The sequence below is a fragment of the Mercenaria mercenaria genome, chromosome 13, assembly GCF_021730395.1.
Source record: "Mercenaria mercenaria strain notata chromosome 13, MADL_Memer_1, whole genome shotgun sequence".
In the NCBI taxonomy this organism is placed as follows: Eukaryota; Metazoa; Mollusca; class Bivalvia; order Venerida; family Veneridae; genus Mercenaria; species Mercenaria mercenaria.
In genome coordinates this window covers 64660058-64677770 of record NC_069373.1, presented here as the reverse complement: position 1 = coordinate 64677770, position 17713 = coordinate 64660058, and the positions used below count along the sequence as shown (strand labels likewise).

At 36.6% G+C, this 17713-nt stretch overlaps 1 protein-coding gene across 7 annotated transcripts in view; it reads right to left on the bottom strand.

Moving 5' to 3' along the window:
* LOC123528430 (ectopic P granules protein 5 homolog) overlaps nt 1-17713 on the bottom strand; it is a 307990-nt gene that overhangs the window by 197666 nt on the left and 92611 nt on the right. For 4 of the 7 annotated variants that reach the window (XR_008366830.1, XR_008366831.1, XR_008366833.1 and 1 more), the window contains exons 43-47: nt 16308-16507; nt 15315-15563; nt 14420-14642; nt 13842-14048; nt 11253-13207 (exon numbers count right to left, since the gene is read on the bottom strand). Coding sequence is in view for 2 of the 7 variants with exons in the window: in XM_053522064.1 (XP_053378039.1) it covers nt 12913-13207; nt 13842-14048; nt 14420-14642; nt 15315-15563; nt 16308-16507 (1174 nt within the window). In the remaining 5 variants the exon portion in view is untranslated. Of the gene's footprint in view, nt 1-1091; nt 13208-13841; nt 14049-14419; nt 14643-15314; nt 15564-16307; nt 16508-17713 lie in introns of those variants that run through there. The other 3 variants (XM_053522064.1, XM_053522065.1, XR_008366829.1) reach the window with 2 other exon arrangements.

The following is a 17713-nucleotide window of genomic DNA, read 5'->3' as shown; positions in this document are numbered from 1 at the left end:
ATTTTAAACTTTTACTTGAAAAAAATCTATTATTTAGTTCCTGAATGCCAAATTCCTCTAGTTCTGAACAATATTTGAATAATTTTTCATATGAGCCTTTATCCTCCAGAAACTTTCTAATGCTATCTACCAATATTTAATTTACTGTCTTGTACAAAATTTTAATTTGCAGACGCTAGTACTTAAAATGCATAAATAATGAAAAGCTCGTGCAACGTGATATTTACTACAAGGGATTAACTGACAGATCGCAGTTGAATAAACATTGAGACGGTTTAGTGTTTGGACAACAGTTTTGGCATCATGTAATCGGACAATTTTCACAAACATGCATTTAACAGTTTATGACAACTGATGGTTTAACCTTATAATCCTGCTGTTGTGATATGTGTCGATAATACAATAGAATCAAACAAACATCGATCTTATAATCAAATAGGTATTGCACAAGTGAACACGTTCACTTTTTACAGGTGATAATCACTTCGACTAAATATCAGCACTGTACAGATTCAAACTATTAAAAGATCAAGCGAAGCAAAAAAAAAAATGGCCGCCGACATCTAAAATTAGTTCGTATCAAAAACTGGAAACATGTTACATTTAGGCTCATTGGGACTTCCAAAATGTGTTCGTATCTACCAAAAATTCGTTTGAAGCGAGTTCGCTATTACCGAAATAATTTTACAAAGAAAAAGAAGGACTCAGCCGGGGAATCCTGGTTTTGTTCGTTATTGCCGAAAATTCGTATCAAGCGAGTTCGTATTAAGTGGACTCGACTGTATAATTATTTTGATGGGAGAACATTTATTGTGAAATATACTAAATGTATACTAAATGAATGATACATTGTCCGACTTTTCCTTTTCAAAATTTCTTAAAACAAATATTACCAGTACAGTGTACCCCTTGAAACTGAAATATTTGAAAAGTAGAACTCGTCAAAAGTGACAAAACTGAAGTTTTCCTTTGGTCCTCGAGGCTATTCACTTACCACAGTGAAATATATTAATAAGTACAAGGCTGTACTTCTATTTACAAGAAACCCAATTGGTGATTACAATGTAATTATTGTAAAACAGAAGAAGACATTCTGAAAACTTTTGATTTATTTAGAAGCTTAGTATAAAATTTTACAGATGATATGAGTAACAATCAACATCTAAACAGCATTATTGCACAGTGTAAACATCCAAATATTATTTACATTTGCAGACCTGTTATCACATAAATAACTAAACATTCTTTTTTTTCAGAATTTGATTAGTTCTTTCCAATAAATCCTCCTTTATGTACACTACTGCAAGATTTACATCAAGCAAAATTACCTCCAGTTTAACATACCTGACAGGTATCTTGCCTTGAGCATGATTCTGTCTAGAGTCAATAAAATCATGCTTTCAGGCCAAACATATTTTCTATCAAACGATTCTCATATCCTATGACACAATCTTATATCGAGATCTGAGTGCAAAACTTCTGTAACTGTATGTAAATAAAGAACAAGATGCAATAGTTTCAAACTTAATCCTCAGTATGACTTTTGACATTTGCCACTAATTTTAGTTACAAACTCTTTTACTCCCTCTTAGCTTTCTCAGTTTAACTTAAAAGTAAATATGAGCCACACCATGAGAAAACCAACATAGTGCACTTGCGACCAGGATCCATGCTGTTCGCTAATGGTTTCTCTTATTGCAATAGGCTTTGAAAGCAAACAGCATGGATCCTGACCAGACTGCGCGGATGCGCAGGATCCATGCTGGTCGCAAATGCACTATGTTGGTTTTCTCATGGTGTGGCTTATATCTGATTTTATGACTCCTGTTATTTGTAGATGTTACAAATTCCATACCATATAATTACCAGATCTTCACACGCAATTTAAACAACACTGTTTGCCACCCTGCAACATTGGGTCTCGTGCCCAACACCAGTTTTGTATGGAAACAAAATTCGGAAGGCCTGGGTCAGGACAACAAGTCCAGCATTTGTAGTAATGGTATTCTGAATACCATTGCATCACTTTCAAATTTTCATCCATATGAAGATGATGATAATGATGATAACATTGATACAGTGTCTTTAATTTGAGCAAAAAAGAAATAATTCAAAAACTTTGTATATTTATATGACATTGTTGAAACACAAAATATATGAACAGCTTTCATAAAATGCCCAGACTGCATGACCAGTAGCCTTATCTATCATATCGGGGTAATGTAAATTTTTGTAATTGCAAGAAATGGCTTATTTTTATAATGCAAATAAATCTAAATAAGTTTAAACAAAATTGCCCAAACTGCTGTAAAAAGACCTCACTCTCACTACGTCCTAAAAAGCTGATGAAACCAAAAGTAACTTGACAGAAACTGACAAAGTCAGAATATGTCCATCCTTTTTTTTTCAGTTGTGTTTAGCTTGTATACCCTTTTCAAGTAAACGTAACTGTGTAGCTGTATACCCCACCCTCCCCTGAGTCACACAGTATGGTTAGTGAAATTCACTATTGATATATTATTGCCTTCATTAAATTTCAAGAACAGTAATTGATCAGAGTAGAATTTAGCTTCACAACAAAGTTTTAAAAGGAAGGAGTCAATTTTTTCTTGCATAAACACAAAAGAAATGCCTATGCAAGCTTACACACACATAAATGATTTAAACAAACTAGAGACTGCTTTTGAAACAGCTGTCGGAGGAGAGCAATGCTCGACTTCAACAGCCTTGTCAATTGAATAAATATAAGAGTTAAACAAGAGTGCCAGAATGTCACAATATACGTCCGTCACAGCAAATTTCTTTACTCTAGCACTTGTATTTGCAAATGGAATTTTAATTTTGTGGTTGTTTAGTAATCATTGTAAGTCATTTGTTTTTCTAAGTCCACAAAAAAACTCCTTACCAGGTAGAGATACCTTAAAAAACACCTAAAATTTGAAAGTAACATCCATGTTGTACCACAGAAAAGTGGTCTTGTTTTTTCCCTACGGTCAATTATAAAAAAGTTACAATATAAGTTATTTATAGTAACAACTAAGGGAAGATAATCTTTAAAAAAAAAAAACAAATAAAAAAAAAAAAATAAATCCCCCAAAAATAGTAAGTCCACACAAAAATCTTAACCAGGTAGAGATTAGTCAAAATACACCTCATAATTGGATGTACTACAGAAAAGTGGTCTCGATTTTTCCCTACGACTAGTAATGAAAAAGTTACAATATAAGCTATTTATAGTAACAACAAAGGGAAGTAATTCTAAAGAAGGGAATTGCGCATGACACTTCGTCTCATGATGGTGTATAATTGTGCCAAGTTACATCAAAATCCCTCCATGCATGAAGAAGAAATGCTTCGGACAAAGTCATTATTGTATCTGACCTTTGGCCTCTAAGTGTGACCTTGACCTTTGACCTAGGGACCTGGTTCTTGCACATAACACTCCGCCTTGTGGTGGTGAACATTTGTGCAAAGTTATATCAAAATCCCTCTATGCATGAAGAAGAAATGCTCCGGACAAGGTTTTCATTCTTGTATCCTTGACCTCTAAGTGTGACCTTGACCTTAGACCTAGGGACCTGGTTCTTGCGCATGACACTCCGCCTCATGGTGATGAACATTTGTGCCTAGTTATATCAAAATCCCTTCATGCATGAAGAAGATATGCTCCGGACAAAGTTTTCTTTCTTGTATCCTTTGACCTCTAAGTGTGACCTTGACCATAGAGCTAGGGACCTGGTTCTTGCGCATGACACTCCGTCTCATGATGATGAACAATTGCGCCAACTTTCATCAAAATCCCTCCATGCATGAAGAAGATATGCTCCGGACAAAGTCATTCTTGAATTTGACCTTTGACTTCTAAGTGTGACCTTGACCTTAGACCTAGGGACCTGGTTTTTGCGCACGACACTCCGTCTCATGATGGTGAACAACTGTGCCAAGTTTCATCAAAATCCCTTCATGCATGTAGAAGATATGCTCCGGACAAAGTCTGTGGACGCCGCCCGCCCACCCGCCCGCCCGCCAGGGGCGTTCCCATAATACGTCCCATTTTTCAAACGGGCGTATAAAAAGGGCATCATTTAGTAAATATGCAATACAGAGTTATGGAACCTGTAGAATGCATGTCAGCTCATCACAGTGACCAATTGTGTGAAAATTCAATCCATTCCCATTAGTGGTTACATATAAAACAAAGCAAAAATTTCTAAGTCGAAAAAGGGGCATAATCTGTGATCGGAACCTGTGCACTGCATGTCAAATTATCACAGTGAACAAGTAAGTTAAGTTTCAATCCATTCCCATTAGTGGGTACTGAGATACCAGCTTACAAATTGGGATTCTGGCGCATTGGTAAGTCCAATAGCTCTACCTATTTAAGCTAAAAAGCATTTTTCTCCCAATACCGTTACATTTAAATGACAGGTCAAATTGATATGCAGTATCTGGGCATTGTACAAAGGTAAGTGTTGAAAGAAAGACAAACATAAATATTAAGCAGTACAATGCAAATTAAAATTTTTGGGGTAGTTTGGAATGTGTATGTGTTGTAATACATGGGTTACACTGCATATAAATCATGTTACATGGAAATTATTGCTAAACAAAAGGCAAATGACTTGTCAGTTAATAGTCCATACATGTGATCTCCTGCCCGGGAGAGTCAAAATCCCGATTTTTTCACCTTGCCTCCCGTCTCCCGACCAAAACCATAATTCTCCCGCTTTTCAAAAAAAAACAAAAAACAAACAGTATTATGACTGGGTTGATAATTACCGAGGAGTGCCAAACATGTTTACACAGTAAATCAAAGTGTCACCGACTGTTGTGTATTATACGTGTTTGACACACATGTAGCTGGAGGAGAGTTGTTTTTCACAGGTGAATTTTGATAACATGATTAATTGTTTGTTTTGATAAGGGATTAGACAAGCAGGGCCTTTTCCACCTGTCTCACGGGGCCGAATATCGGCCCATTCTCAATGCCAATTAGGCTTCATTTTTTTACCAATTTGAAGCAAAAAACTCCCAGTCATAAGAAATAATTCCCAGCTGAAATGAATTTTTGATTATTCAAAGGAAAGTTTTGTTCGGTAACAAAATCACATAAATAATTGTTGGAAAAACCAACCCATTACTATTTTTAGAATGTGAATGTTATTTCCCCTTATGCAGTAACGCCATTTTCTTCCAATGTTTACCAAATTAATTTGCTACTAAAATTGGATTTATTTCATTGAAAACTGGATGAAAAGACACACTCATTTATTCGCTAACATCAATCTACATTATTTTGGTAAGAGTAAATACGTGTTGATGCATTTCTGTTTTCTGTTTTTCATGTCAAAATCATTAATGATCAGTATTTTTATACGAAAGTGGGTGGGGTAAGGAATTCACATAATTTATGAGTTGTGTTCAGACCAATTTAGAGCTTCTTTTTATCAGTACTCGAGTAGAATAATGTTAATGCATGTTCACCACCATTTCAGACCTAAATTGAGACTTTGTTTCAACAAATCTAATCTGTTTAGAAAAGTTAGAACAAGAGGGAACTTCTGTAAGACAGCATGCTCGACTTTTCTCAGTGATTGACTCTGAATTAAGCCTGAATTAAAGCTTTGCCAGTAAAAGGGGCATAATAGTCAATAGCTTTGATATTGTACATTATATAAACTTTAACCAAAAATGTAAGTTAAAAAGTGGCATAACTCTGTCAAAATTCAAATAAAGAGTTATGAGGATTGTTTCTTCTGGTGTAGACTAATGCGTTATTGTGTGGCCTAAAATGTTGGATTTTGTCTCTAAGTTTTGTGTCCTTGCGCTTAATTTATGTCGATAAAAAACCTCCAGGTTTTAGACCCCAACTCCAGCTGAAAAATGGCAAACCTCCAGTCTTGGGATTCTGAACTTATCACATGTATGATAGTCTGACCTCACCAGTACAGTGGCAGTACTGTGATAATACCCTAACTTGATATTCATTTTACAAGTATACATGTTCTGTGTAAATACATTACAGATTTTATTCAGAAGGTGCTAGTGCAAACAGTAAAATATTACATTTTTCTTTATAAAAGAGGGGAATATAACTCTCATCCAGCCTACATTCAAATTTGGCAGAGATCTCATTGGTAAAAACACTCTGTAAATATGAAAAATGAAGGTAAACAAGCACAAACAAAGAATATTATGGCTTACCATTTTAATCTGGTCCAATTTCAATCATAAAGAAGACCTTATGGTGACAAAGTGAACATTTCAAAGGCCCATAACTCCATCAAAACTGATTCAATAAAAAAACTAGAAAATGCTTTTGTAAAAAAAGGGCATGTCTCCCCCAATACAAAGTCCTATAGGCAAGAAGTCAATAGGGGTCAGGAGCGAAAGTCAAAGAGACACTGATGGTTGGCAGCAATAGGGATCATCTACATGGCATGTCCAGTCATCCCGCTAAATTTTAACACTCTTGGCCTAGTGGTTCTCAAGTCACTGTTCAGGCTCCTGTGACCTTGACCTTTGATTAAGTGACCTCAAAATAAATAGGGGTCATCTACTCTGCATGTCCAATCATCCTATTAAGTTTCAACATTGTAGGTAAAGTGGTTCTCAAGTTATTTCCAAACAAGAGCACCGCCTTGCGGGTGCTGACGCTCATCTGATTTTATTTTGTGTAATAGAAATATTGTCCTACCCATGATTTTCTAAGTCTAAAAAGGGGCATCATTCTTGCAAAAAGCAGGATAGAGTTATGTTTCTTGATGTTCAGTGTCCACTTATGATGGTGAAAAACTGTTGCAAGTTTTAAAGCAATAGCTTTGATAGTTTATGAGAAAAGTTGACTTAAACATAATACTCAACCAAGAAAATGTTTTTTTAATCCCAAAAGGGCAATAATTATTGCAAAAAGCAGGATGGAGTTATGTTGCTTGTTGTACAGGGTCAGCTTATGATGGTGAACAAGTGTTGCAAGTTTCAAAGCAATAGCTTTGATAGTTTAAGAGAAAAGGTTGACCTAAACATAAAACTTAACCAAGAAATCTGATATTTTCTAAGTCTAAAAGGGGCCATCAATCTTGCAAAAAGCAGGATGGAGTTATGTTTCTTGCTGTACAGGGTCAACTTATGATGGTGAACAAGTGTTGCAAATTTTAAAGCAATAGCTTTGACAGTTTAGGAGAAAAGCTGACCTAAACATAAAACTTAACCAAGAAAACTGATTTTCTAAGTCCAAAAGGGGCAATAATTCTTGCAAAAAGCAAGATGGAGTTATGTCTCTTGATGTACAGGGTCTGCTTATGATGGTGAACAAGTATTCCAAGTTTCAAAGCAATAGCTTTGATAGTTTAGGAGAAAAGTTGATCTAAACATAAAACTTAACCAAGAAATCTGATATTTTCTAAGTATAAAAGGGGCCATAAATCTTGCAAAAATCACGATGGAGTTATGTTTCTTGCTATACAGAGTCAGCTTATGATGGTGAACAAGTATTCCAAGTTTCAAAGCAATAGCTTTGATAGTTTAGGAGAAAAGCTGACCTAAACATAAAACTTAACCAGGCAACGCCGACGCCGACGCCGACAACCGCTCAAGTGATGACAATAACTCACCATTTTTTTTCAAAAAATCAGATGAGCTAAAAAAGATTTTACATGAACAGGCCACTGTGACCTTGACCTTTAATTGACTGACCCCAAAATCAATAGGGGTCATCTACTCTGCATGTTGAATCATCCTATGAAGTTTCAACATTCTGGGTCAAGTGGTTCTCAAGTTATTGATCAGAACTGGTTATCAATGTTCAGGCCCCTGTGACCTTGACCTTTGACGGAGTGACCCCAAAAACAATAGGAGTCATTTACTCTGCATGAACAATCATCCTATGAAGTTTCATCATTCTGGGTCAAGTAGTTCTCAAGTTACCGACCGGAAATGGTTTTCAATGTTCAGGCCCCTGTGACCTTGACCTTTAATAAAGTGACCCCAAAATCGATAGGGGTCATCTACTTTGCATGTACAATCATCCTATGAAGTTTCAACATTCTGGGTCATGTGGTTCTCTAGTTATTGATCGGAAATGGTTTTCCATGTTCAGGCCCCTGTGACCTTGACCTTTGATGGAGTGACCCCGAAATCAATAGGGGTCATCTACTCTTTATGACCAATCATCCTATGAAGTTTCAACATTCTGGGTCAAGTGGTTCTCTAGTTATTGATCGGAAATGGTTTTCAATGTTCAGGCCCCTGTGACCTTGACCTTTGACAGAGTGACCCCAAAATCAATAGGGGTCATCTACTCTTTATGACCAATCATCCTATGAAGTTTCAACATTCTGGGTCAAGTGGTTCTCTAGTTATTGATCGGAAATGGTTTTCAATGTTCAGACCCCTGTGACCTTGACCTTTGACAGAGTGACAGACGGACAGGGCAAAAACAATATGTCTCCTGGGGGAGACATAAAAAACCTGTAAAATATGCACTAACTTGCTTGGTACTGATCAATCCTATAAAGTTTCATTCAAATCCCATCAGAAGTTAGGAGAAGTAATTTGGACAAACTTTATCAAAAAATGTATTTTAAGTGGTCATAACTACCAACAAGAGCTGTCTGATGACAGCGCGTTCGACATTTCTCAGTGCTAGACTCTGAATTAGAGCTTTGCCAGTAAAAACTTTACAAAAATTTAACAAACAAGAGCTGTCCGTAAGACAGCCAAGGTCGACTATTCAGAATATTGTCTCAGAGGTAGGAAAATATTACCTGAAAAGGTTAAATATCAAAAGAGTCTTAAGTTCAAAAGGGGGAATAATTTGACCAAAATGCATATCAGTTATGGGACTTGCTGCTATCAACTAGTTTTATAACCCCGAAGACACACGTGAAGTTTCAAATCAATATCTGCATTAGTTTTGGAGATAATAACTTGCATGTAAAACTTCGACCAAAATTTTCCAAGTCTAAAAGGGGGCATAATTTGCTCAAAAAACATGTCAGAGTTATGGAACTTGACCCAGTGAGGTTGGTAATTGATATAGAAAAAGAAAAAATAAGTTTCAAATCTATATGCCCTTTAGTAATAGCTGTATGTACTTGCACGCAAAACTTTAAACCAGAATTTGCTAAGTCCAAAAGGGGGCATAATTTGGCCAAAATGAAGGTCAGAGTTATGGGACTTGCTGCTATCAACTAGTTTTATAACCTCGAAGACACACGTGAAGTTTCAAATCAATATCTGCATTAGTTTTGGAGATAAATAACTTGCATGTAAAACTTCGACCAAAATTTTCTAAGTCTAAAAGGGGGCATAATTTGCTCAAAAAACATGTCAGAGTTATGGAACTTGACCCAGTGAGGTTGGTAATTGATATAGAAAAAGAAAAAATAAGTTTCAAAACTATATGCCTTTTAGAAATAGCTGTATGTACTTGCACGCAAAACTTTAACCAGAATTTTCTAAGTCCAAAAGGGGGCATAATCTGGCCAAAATGAAGGTCAGAGTTATGGGACTTGCTGCTATCAACTAGTTTTATAACCCCGAAGACACATGTGAAGTTTCAAATCAATATCTGCATTAGTTTTGGAGAAAGTAACTTGCATGTAAAACTTTAACCAAATTTTCTAAGTCTAAAAGGGGGCATAATTTGCTCAAAATACATGTCAGAGTTATGGGTCTTGACCCAGTGAGGTTGGTAATTGATCTAGAAAAAGAAAAAGTAAGTTTCAAATCTATATGCCTTTAATTGATGGCTGTATGTACTTGCATGCAAAAACTTGACCAGAATTTTCTAAGTCCAAAAGGGGGCATAATTTGGCCAAAATGAAGGTCAGAGTTATGGGACTTGCTGCTATCAACTAGTTTTATAACCCCGAAGACACAATGTGAAGTTTCAAATCAATATCTGCATTAGTTTTGGAGATAGTAACTTGCATAAAAAACTTTAACCAAATTTTCTAAGTCTAAAAGGGGGTATAATTTGCTCAAAATACATGTCAGAGTTATGGGTCTTGACCCAGTGAGGTTGGTAATTGATCTAGAAAAAGAAAAAATAAGTTTCAAATCTATATGCCTTTTAGAAATAGCTGTATGTACTTGCAAGCAAAACTTTAACCAGAATTTTCTAAGTCCAAAAGGGGGCATAATTTGGCCAAAATGAAAGACAGAGTTATGGGACTTGCTGCTATCAACTAGTTTTATGACCCCGAATACACATGTGAAGTTTCAAATCAATGTCTGCATTAGTTTTGGAGATAGTAACTTGCATGTAAAATTTTAACCCAAATTTTCTAAGTCCAAAAGGGGGCATAATTTGCTCAAAATACATGTCAGAGTTATGGGACTTGACCCAGAAAGGTTGGTAAATGACCTAGAAAAAGAAAAAAAATGTTTCAAAGCTATATGCCTTTAATTGATGGCTGTATGTACTTGCATGCAAAAACTTAACCAAGGTGACGCCAGGGTGAGTAGAATAGCTAGACTATTCTTTGAATAGTCGAGCTAAAAAAATCTAAGTTAAAAAGGGGCATTACTCTGTCAAAATTCAAATCAGAGTTATTGGGTTGTTTCTCCGGGTGTAGACTTTGATAGTTAATAATTATTTTAAGTTTCATGTCAAAAGCTTTGATAGTAACAGTGATATTTGACTTTATCAAAAACTTAACCAACAGCGACACCAACACCAACGTTCGAGTGAGTGCAATAGATCTTCTTTTTCCTCGAAAAGTCGAGGTTAAAACCAGTCAGCCAGCATAATTATGCTGATGACATGTGAAACTAGTCTTGATACAAGTTTTGATAAATTCCCACCAACAGTTTCATAGTAGTCCAAACAAACTTTTCGGACAGACCAACAGACAGCACAAGGTCAATAAATCTCCCTGCATAATGAGAGACATACATATAAATTGGTATTATATTCATATAAATATTACATTTCTACAGTTTATAACATACACATGCTTTATTGAGTATTTATCACAGGTCACAGTTTCTCATTATCACTTTCAAACACCTCTAAGCTAACTTGCATTGTTTTATATTCTGATATATTCTTAACTACACAAAGACTCCTATAATCTTAGCAGTTATGTAACTGTAATAAACAAGAAATGCGGCAATGCCATGAAACCAGGTTTTCAACACTTTTCATAAGAATAAAAAAGTATACTGAATCACAGTGCACCACTTTAAAGCGCAACCCTAACCCTAACCCTAACCGTAACCCTATTTTTAGTAACAATGACCTTGACCTTGATCCCAGAAACCCCAATATCAATCCCAAGCTACAACTTTATATAAGTTTTCTATACACCAAGTTTCATCCTGATAGCTCATTCCTAAGTTAAGTTATTGACCGGAAACCCTATTTCTATTTTAAGTAACAGTGACCTTGACCTTGACCCCAGAAACCCCAAAATCAATCCCAGCCTTTGTCTTGATATAAGCTACAAACATACCAAGTTTAATTCAAATATCTTTACCGAAACAAGTTATTGACCGGAAACACCAGTTTGACGCCGCCCATCCGCCCGACCAACGACATACCCCAATCTAATAACTCTGGTGGTTAATAAACTGGTACTTTATACCATACCAGTATACTAACTACCAGTAGCACCTTAGAACCTCTTATATACAACTACCCTACCATGTAATATTAAACTTCATCTCCCTAACTAGAGAGTAAAATGTGACAGAAAAACAGTCACCATTTCACCCCATTAATGCAGAAAGGTAACAGTTGCTGATAATTAAAGAAAGTTATGGTACCTTTTTGCATTAATGCAAACGATTAAGATATTCATGTAATTCAAAAATGCTTAGGTTAATATCAGAGTAATCTAATATATCAGCATTACATAATACACAAGAGTTTATGCAAAACATTTCTTCATCAATGTTCCAGGATAACCGTTATATACATTTATCACATCTTGATTCCTTATAAAAATCTACAACAACAACAACAACTGAGCCGCCCCACGAGAAAACCAACATAGTGGCTTTGCGACCAGCATAGATGCATACCAGCCTGTGCATCTGCGCAGTCTGGTCAGGATCCATGCTGTTCGCTAACGGTTTCTCTAATAACAATGTCGGGATAACGCATGTTTTTTCGTGTTATAACATCTGCAGTATCCTGAGGGATTGGTTGGTGCCCGAGCCCGTTAGGGCGAGGGTACCAACGTATCCCGAGGGATTCTGCAGATGTTATAACACGAAATGAATATGCGCTAATGCTATTCTAGCATAAAACGCGAAAAAAATACTAATAAATGAATACATCCTACCTCAACGTCATTAAATTTCCATGAAATGCGCGGGAATGTCTGAGCCATTTTTACGTTGACGTCATTTCGTTTTGAATTATCCATTTTGGGGCCAAATGACGTTTACGCTTTGCCACGGAACTCGCATATATAAAAAGGTGTTATAACAGCACGTGAGCGCGAGAATCTCTCTGTTAACACACGTTTTCTCTCCTGTTAAAACACCTCCGAAATGTGACAATAACAACAGTTTTATGCTAGAATAGGCTTTGAAAGCTAACAGCATGGATCCTGACCAGACTGCACGGATGCGCAGGCTGGTCTGGATCCATGCTGGTCACAAAGCCACTATGTTGGTTTTCTCATGGCGCAGCTCACTAACAAGTTAGTTCAGGTCTTATCACTACTGTTTATATTTAATCAACAATGTTAAAGAAATATACAAATGTTCAGTGAAAACACTTCCTCAAGAATCAATGGTTCAAGCATGCTGGATCACTCAAGCAATTCATATGGTACCCAGTCATTTTCCTGATATTTTCTAAGTTTTGGTCATTCAAAACCCTGAACAACTTGAGCATTTTGCACATCACCATTTGACCTTGAGTGATCAGTAATTTACTGTACATAATATTTTTTTTTAAATCACAGACAAATACTCCTTGTCAGCATAAAATCTTCCCTTCAGTAACTTTAAAAGATCTAGTACATCTCTCAGGCATTTTGATTGGTTGGTTACAAAGTCACATGCCATATCCACCTCTGTTTTGATTGGCTGATACTTCTTATTGGTTTTGATTGACAGCAAATAGCCAATATCCTGTTTAGCTGTTGAAAGAGTAGATGTTGGGTCAGTTGGTAAGAGGCGGAGTTTATCATCGCTGACAACCTGACTGCTGCAGAACGCTACCACTGCCCTGCTACACACACGAAACCTGCAGTTTAAAATTACCATACTGAAATATTACATTATAATGCAATTCATTTGAGCCGCACCATGAGAAAACCAACACAGTGCATTTGTGATCAGCATAGATCCAGATCAGCCTGCGCATCCACACAGTCTGGTCAGGATTCATGCTGCTCGCTTTCAAAGCCTTTTGTAATTAGAGAAACCGTTAGCGAACAGCATGGATCCTGACCAGACTGTGTGGATGTGCAGGCTGGTCTGGATCCATGCTGGTCGCAAATGCACTATGTTGGTTTTCTCATGGTGCGGCTCATATTTTAGTTTTAAAAAGGAAAACTAGAAAATGATGCCATACCTACATTTGTCTTGTACAGTCAATTACTATAAACTGTTTATTAAAAATAAACATTTAATACTGACAAAAGAACTAAAGCTGTTAGAGGAAAGCAACTCTCGACAATTCAACAGCCTTGCCATGAAAGCAAGTTAAAGAAATGCATACAAAAGTTGAAAAAGGGGCATAACTTTGTAGAAATGCAACGCAGAGTTATGGAACCTGTTATATTATCATAATGAGCAGGTGTGTGAAGTTTCAATCCATTCTCAATGGTGGATTCAGAAGTACCAGCGTACAACAGTCAACCTAACAACTGACATACTTTTCTGACAGCATTGACTTCTTCCCAAATCCAATGGCCCCTAGAAGTCCAGCAGAAGCCCTGTCTTCACCAAACCCCTGAATTTTGTGGATAAGCTTCTTGAGAAGAGTTACACAGGAGGCGGAGTCACGTCCGTAATCTATCTGACGAAGTATTAACTCTAGAACCTTGTGCCACCACAGTAACAATTTACTCTCATTCTCCAAACTGTAAATATAACAAGGATATTATCAGGTGCAGAAGCAGGAATGTGTCTTCCATACAAAATTGCCCTTAAAATAGTACACTGTCCATAAAAAGGTGACCTGATGTTTTTACAAATAACAGGCCTTCCTGCTATGCTAAATAGGTAAAGAATAAGTGTTCAGATCAGTATGATGTAGGTTTTTATCATGAAAAAAGCACTATGTTCTCTATGACAACTGACTTCAAATGTGATTTCTCATATTCCACTAGAAACATGTGGGGAAGTTGTAAATAACTTGTGGAGAACCAGTTAATTTTTCAAGGGTTTGACAATTTTAAATGTTCTCATAATGCATTTTACTAAAACCAACTGGCACAGTCTTGTATCTTACCTTGGCTTTGCATGTTCAGTCCAGTCAAGAACTAACTCAATGACCCCCTGTTCCTCGGGCAGGGACTGACACAGTGGTATTCTCTGTATCACGTAACAATACAACAACAGATAGGAGGACTCTTGTTGACAAGTCTGGAAGAATTCTGTAACATTTAACTCGGGAATCTGTACAGCTGCTAGCACACTGTTCCATGGGTCACCTGACTGATGCATGTGACCGTCTGAAAAAACAAGCCAGATAAATGCAAATGTATTTTGCTATTTAACCCTTAGCCTGCTGGTGGCAAGTGATTCTGCCTTTGCGACCAGTGCAGACCAAGATCAGACTGCACATCCGTGCAGTCTGATCATGGTCTGCACTTTTCGCTATTCAGTCAGTATCTTTTTGGTAAGCACCCCTTTTAACAGTTAATGGTACTATCCAAATTGAAAGATGGACAAGTTAATTATAGAAATTTAGCAGGGTAAGGGTTAATCAACATTATACTGATTAAACAACTCTATTTCAAATTTTATACTGAGCAGACTGAGAAAATTTCATCCTTTACAGTTAGTTGGTGCTCACCATTGAAAACATTTTGTCATTTAAACGTAAATGAAATGATCAATGACCTATAAAAGATTCCATGCAGTTCACAACTGAGTTAATGAAGACAGAAAATCAAGGCCTAATCCTACTAACTGCTGATCAACCACGGTTGCTGTTAAAGATCACAGTAATCTTACTTGTGTGTAACAAGACACTGGTTCCTGGACTGATATTTGCACAGATCCTACTCTAGGTCAGTGTCTAACCCATTTAAATCAACAACTCTGCACACACGCACATACTTTTATTGCTACAGCTTAACAATTCTCTCCCCAATTAAAGTATGCCAAAATGTCTTACTTACCTGACACAAATGATAAATGTATACATTGTTCCACAATCTGGACCATGTATGTCAATGAAGCGAGGTTTCTTGAGGCAGCATGAATACACGGAGACAGCAAAATCGTCTTTGGAGATCCTTGTAACCATTCTAATATCGTCTTCAAGATAATCTCTGATCCCTGATGTTCGGGATTACTGTTGTTCAGGAGACTGAGTATTTCCTTCATCATGTCTGTACTCTCCTCTAGTCTTGTGTGAGGATCTTGAACTGTAAATATACAGGAGGAAGGGATAGAGTGATGATACAGCTTTTACGGTAAAGTCATTGATATTTATTAGAGGCTACCATATTTTACCTATGTGTTGGGACATGAAAAAATAATGATCTACTGTCCAAAGACTTCATTTCATGAAAGAAGTATGTCATTCCACAAAATTAATTCCAAAAAACATGTAAAATTCCCATTCATCTTGTCTTCAAAATTGAAATCCATGAATTCATACCCCCATGAAATAGCCTATATGGCTAAAACCACATAATTTCATGCCCCAAAATTACTGGTAATTGATTCCACAGGAGTTTATATTTCAAATAAATCTAGCCTATGCATTCTTGAAGTCATCATAACTTACAAGTTTGCAACATGTTCACCATTGTGCTTTATAGATGTTCTTACAGACTACCAAGTTTAGATTTTCCTGATCTTTTCCTCTAGCTTTAATGGAGGAGTAAGATCTAATGTGCACCTGCAGACATTACTGCATGCATGCATGTAAATGGGAAGTAACACTCTTATGCTTTAAATAATGACGGTGACAGGTCCACTTTGACAACTCTGCCATGGAATCACAAAGAACAGATGACAGCCCAAAACTAAATACTAAACTAGACTTGTATTCATAATTACTTGAGTAATGTATCAGATTCTGATGTATCTGAGTAAAAAACAAACAGCTACTTTCCAGAATTTCTAACCAGAGTTACTAAATATAGAAACACAGACTGGTATACCTGCAGATTCAACAGTCTCTGTCTCAGTAAGTAAGTTGATGATGAAAGTTGACAGCTGTGTTGTATCCCAGTCTGGGAGGTATGTACACTGGCAGATGAGAGAGGAAACACAGTGAAGGTAGGACAGACGTTTGATTCTCCACGCCTCCGACCATATCATGGAAATCTCAGTGGTAAATCCTGAAGCTGATTCCAACAGCCTGAAACAGTCATTCCATTAGTGAAAGTAACTTATTTGGTTTCAAACATAATAAATATCTTAAGGCAACTCATTTAGACCAGAAATGAGTCAAAACAGTGTACCCAAATATGACGGTATGTTTTACTGTAAAATCATTAATTATCATGGGGGAATGATTTTCATGGATTTCCTGCTTGAGTCAATCCACAAAATTAAATTCCAATAAAGTAATAAAATTCCCACTTATTTCATGTTCAACAGTTGAAATTCACAAATTTATTTCCCCATGGAATAGCCATTTTGGCCTAAAGCACAAACTTTCATGACTACAACATTAAATAATGTCACAGTCTTACATTACTCCTATATATATACTGCCAGTCCAGAGTTAGTGCTGTTTGACCAGTCACATTTGCTTATGAAACTTATAATGTCATGAAATAAGACCTTCAGACATAAAGCAAATAGTGTTGCCTGTGGATTGGCAGTCCCCTTCAGTAAGTTTATACTCCATGATTTTACAATACAGTGATATACATGTACCTCTACTATAATACTACGACCTCACTATAATGATATTTATGGTAAACAACAAAGGGCAATAACTCATAGGAAACGTACCCTTCAAAATTCTTTCCTTCATTTGATCTCAGAGCCAAAAAATGTCATAAACATGGAGCTGTGTTCGATAAACGCTTGATGCCCCCGGTGGCATCCTTGTCGATAGATTTTGTACAAAAATCCAAAACGAGGTCAAGGTCAAGGATAAACTGAGGTCATGTGATGTTTGTAGATGAGGAATGGTCACAGTTTACATCTGTATTAGTATCAATTCATTCTTGTAAGGGGTATTGATGCTAGACGAAACAGTCCCATTTGGATACCCAAGAGATGGCCCATATAAAGCAACCTATGTCCAAAATGAGGTCAAGGTCAAGGTCAAACTGAGGTCAGGTGATGTTTGAAGATGAGGAATGGTCACAGTTTACATCTGTATTAGTATCAATTCATTCTTGTAAGGGGTATTGATGCTAGACGAAACGGTCCCATTTGTTAACCAAGAGATGGCCCATATAAAGCAACCTATGTCCAAAATGAGGTCAAGGTCAAACTGAGGTCAGGTGATGTCTGAAGATAGGAATGGTCACAGGTTACATCCGCATTAGTATCAAGTCATTCTAGTAAGGGGTATTGATGCTAGATGAAACGGTCCCATTTGGTTAAC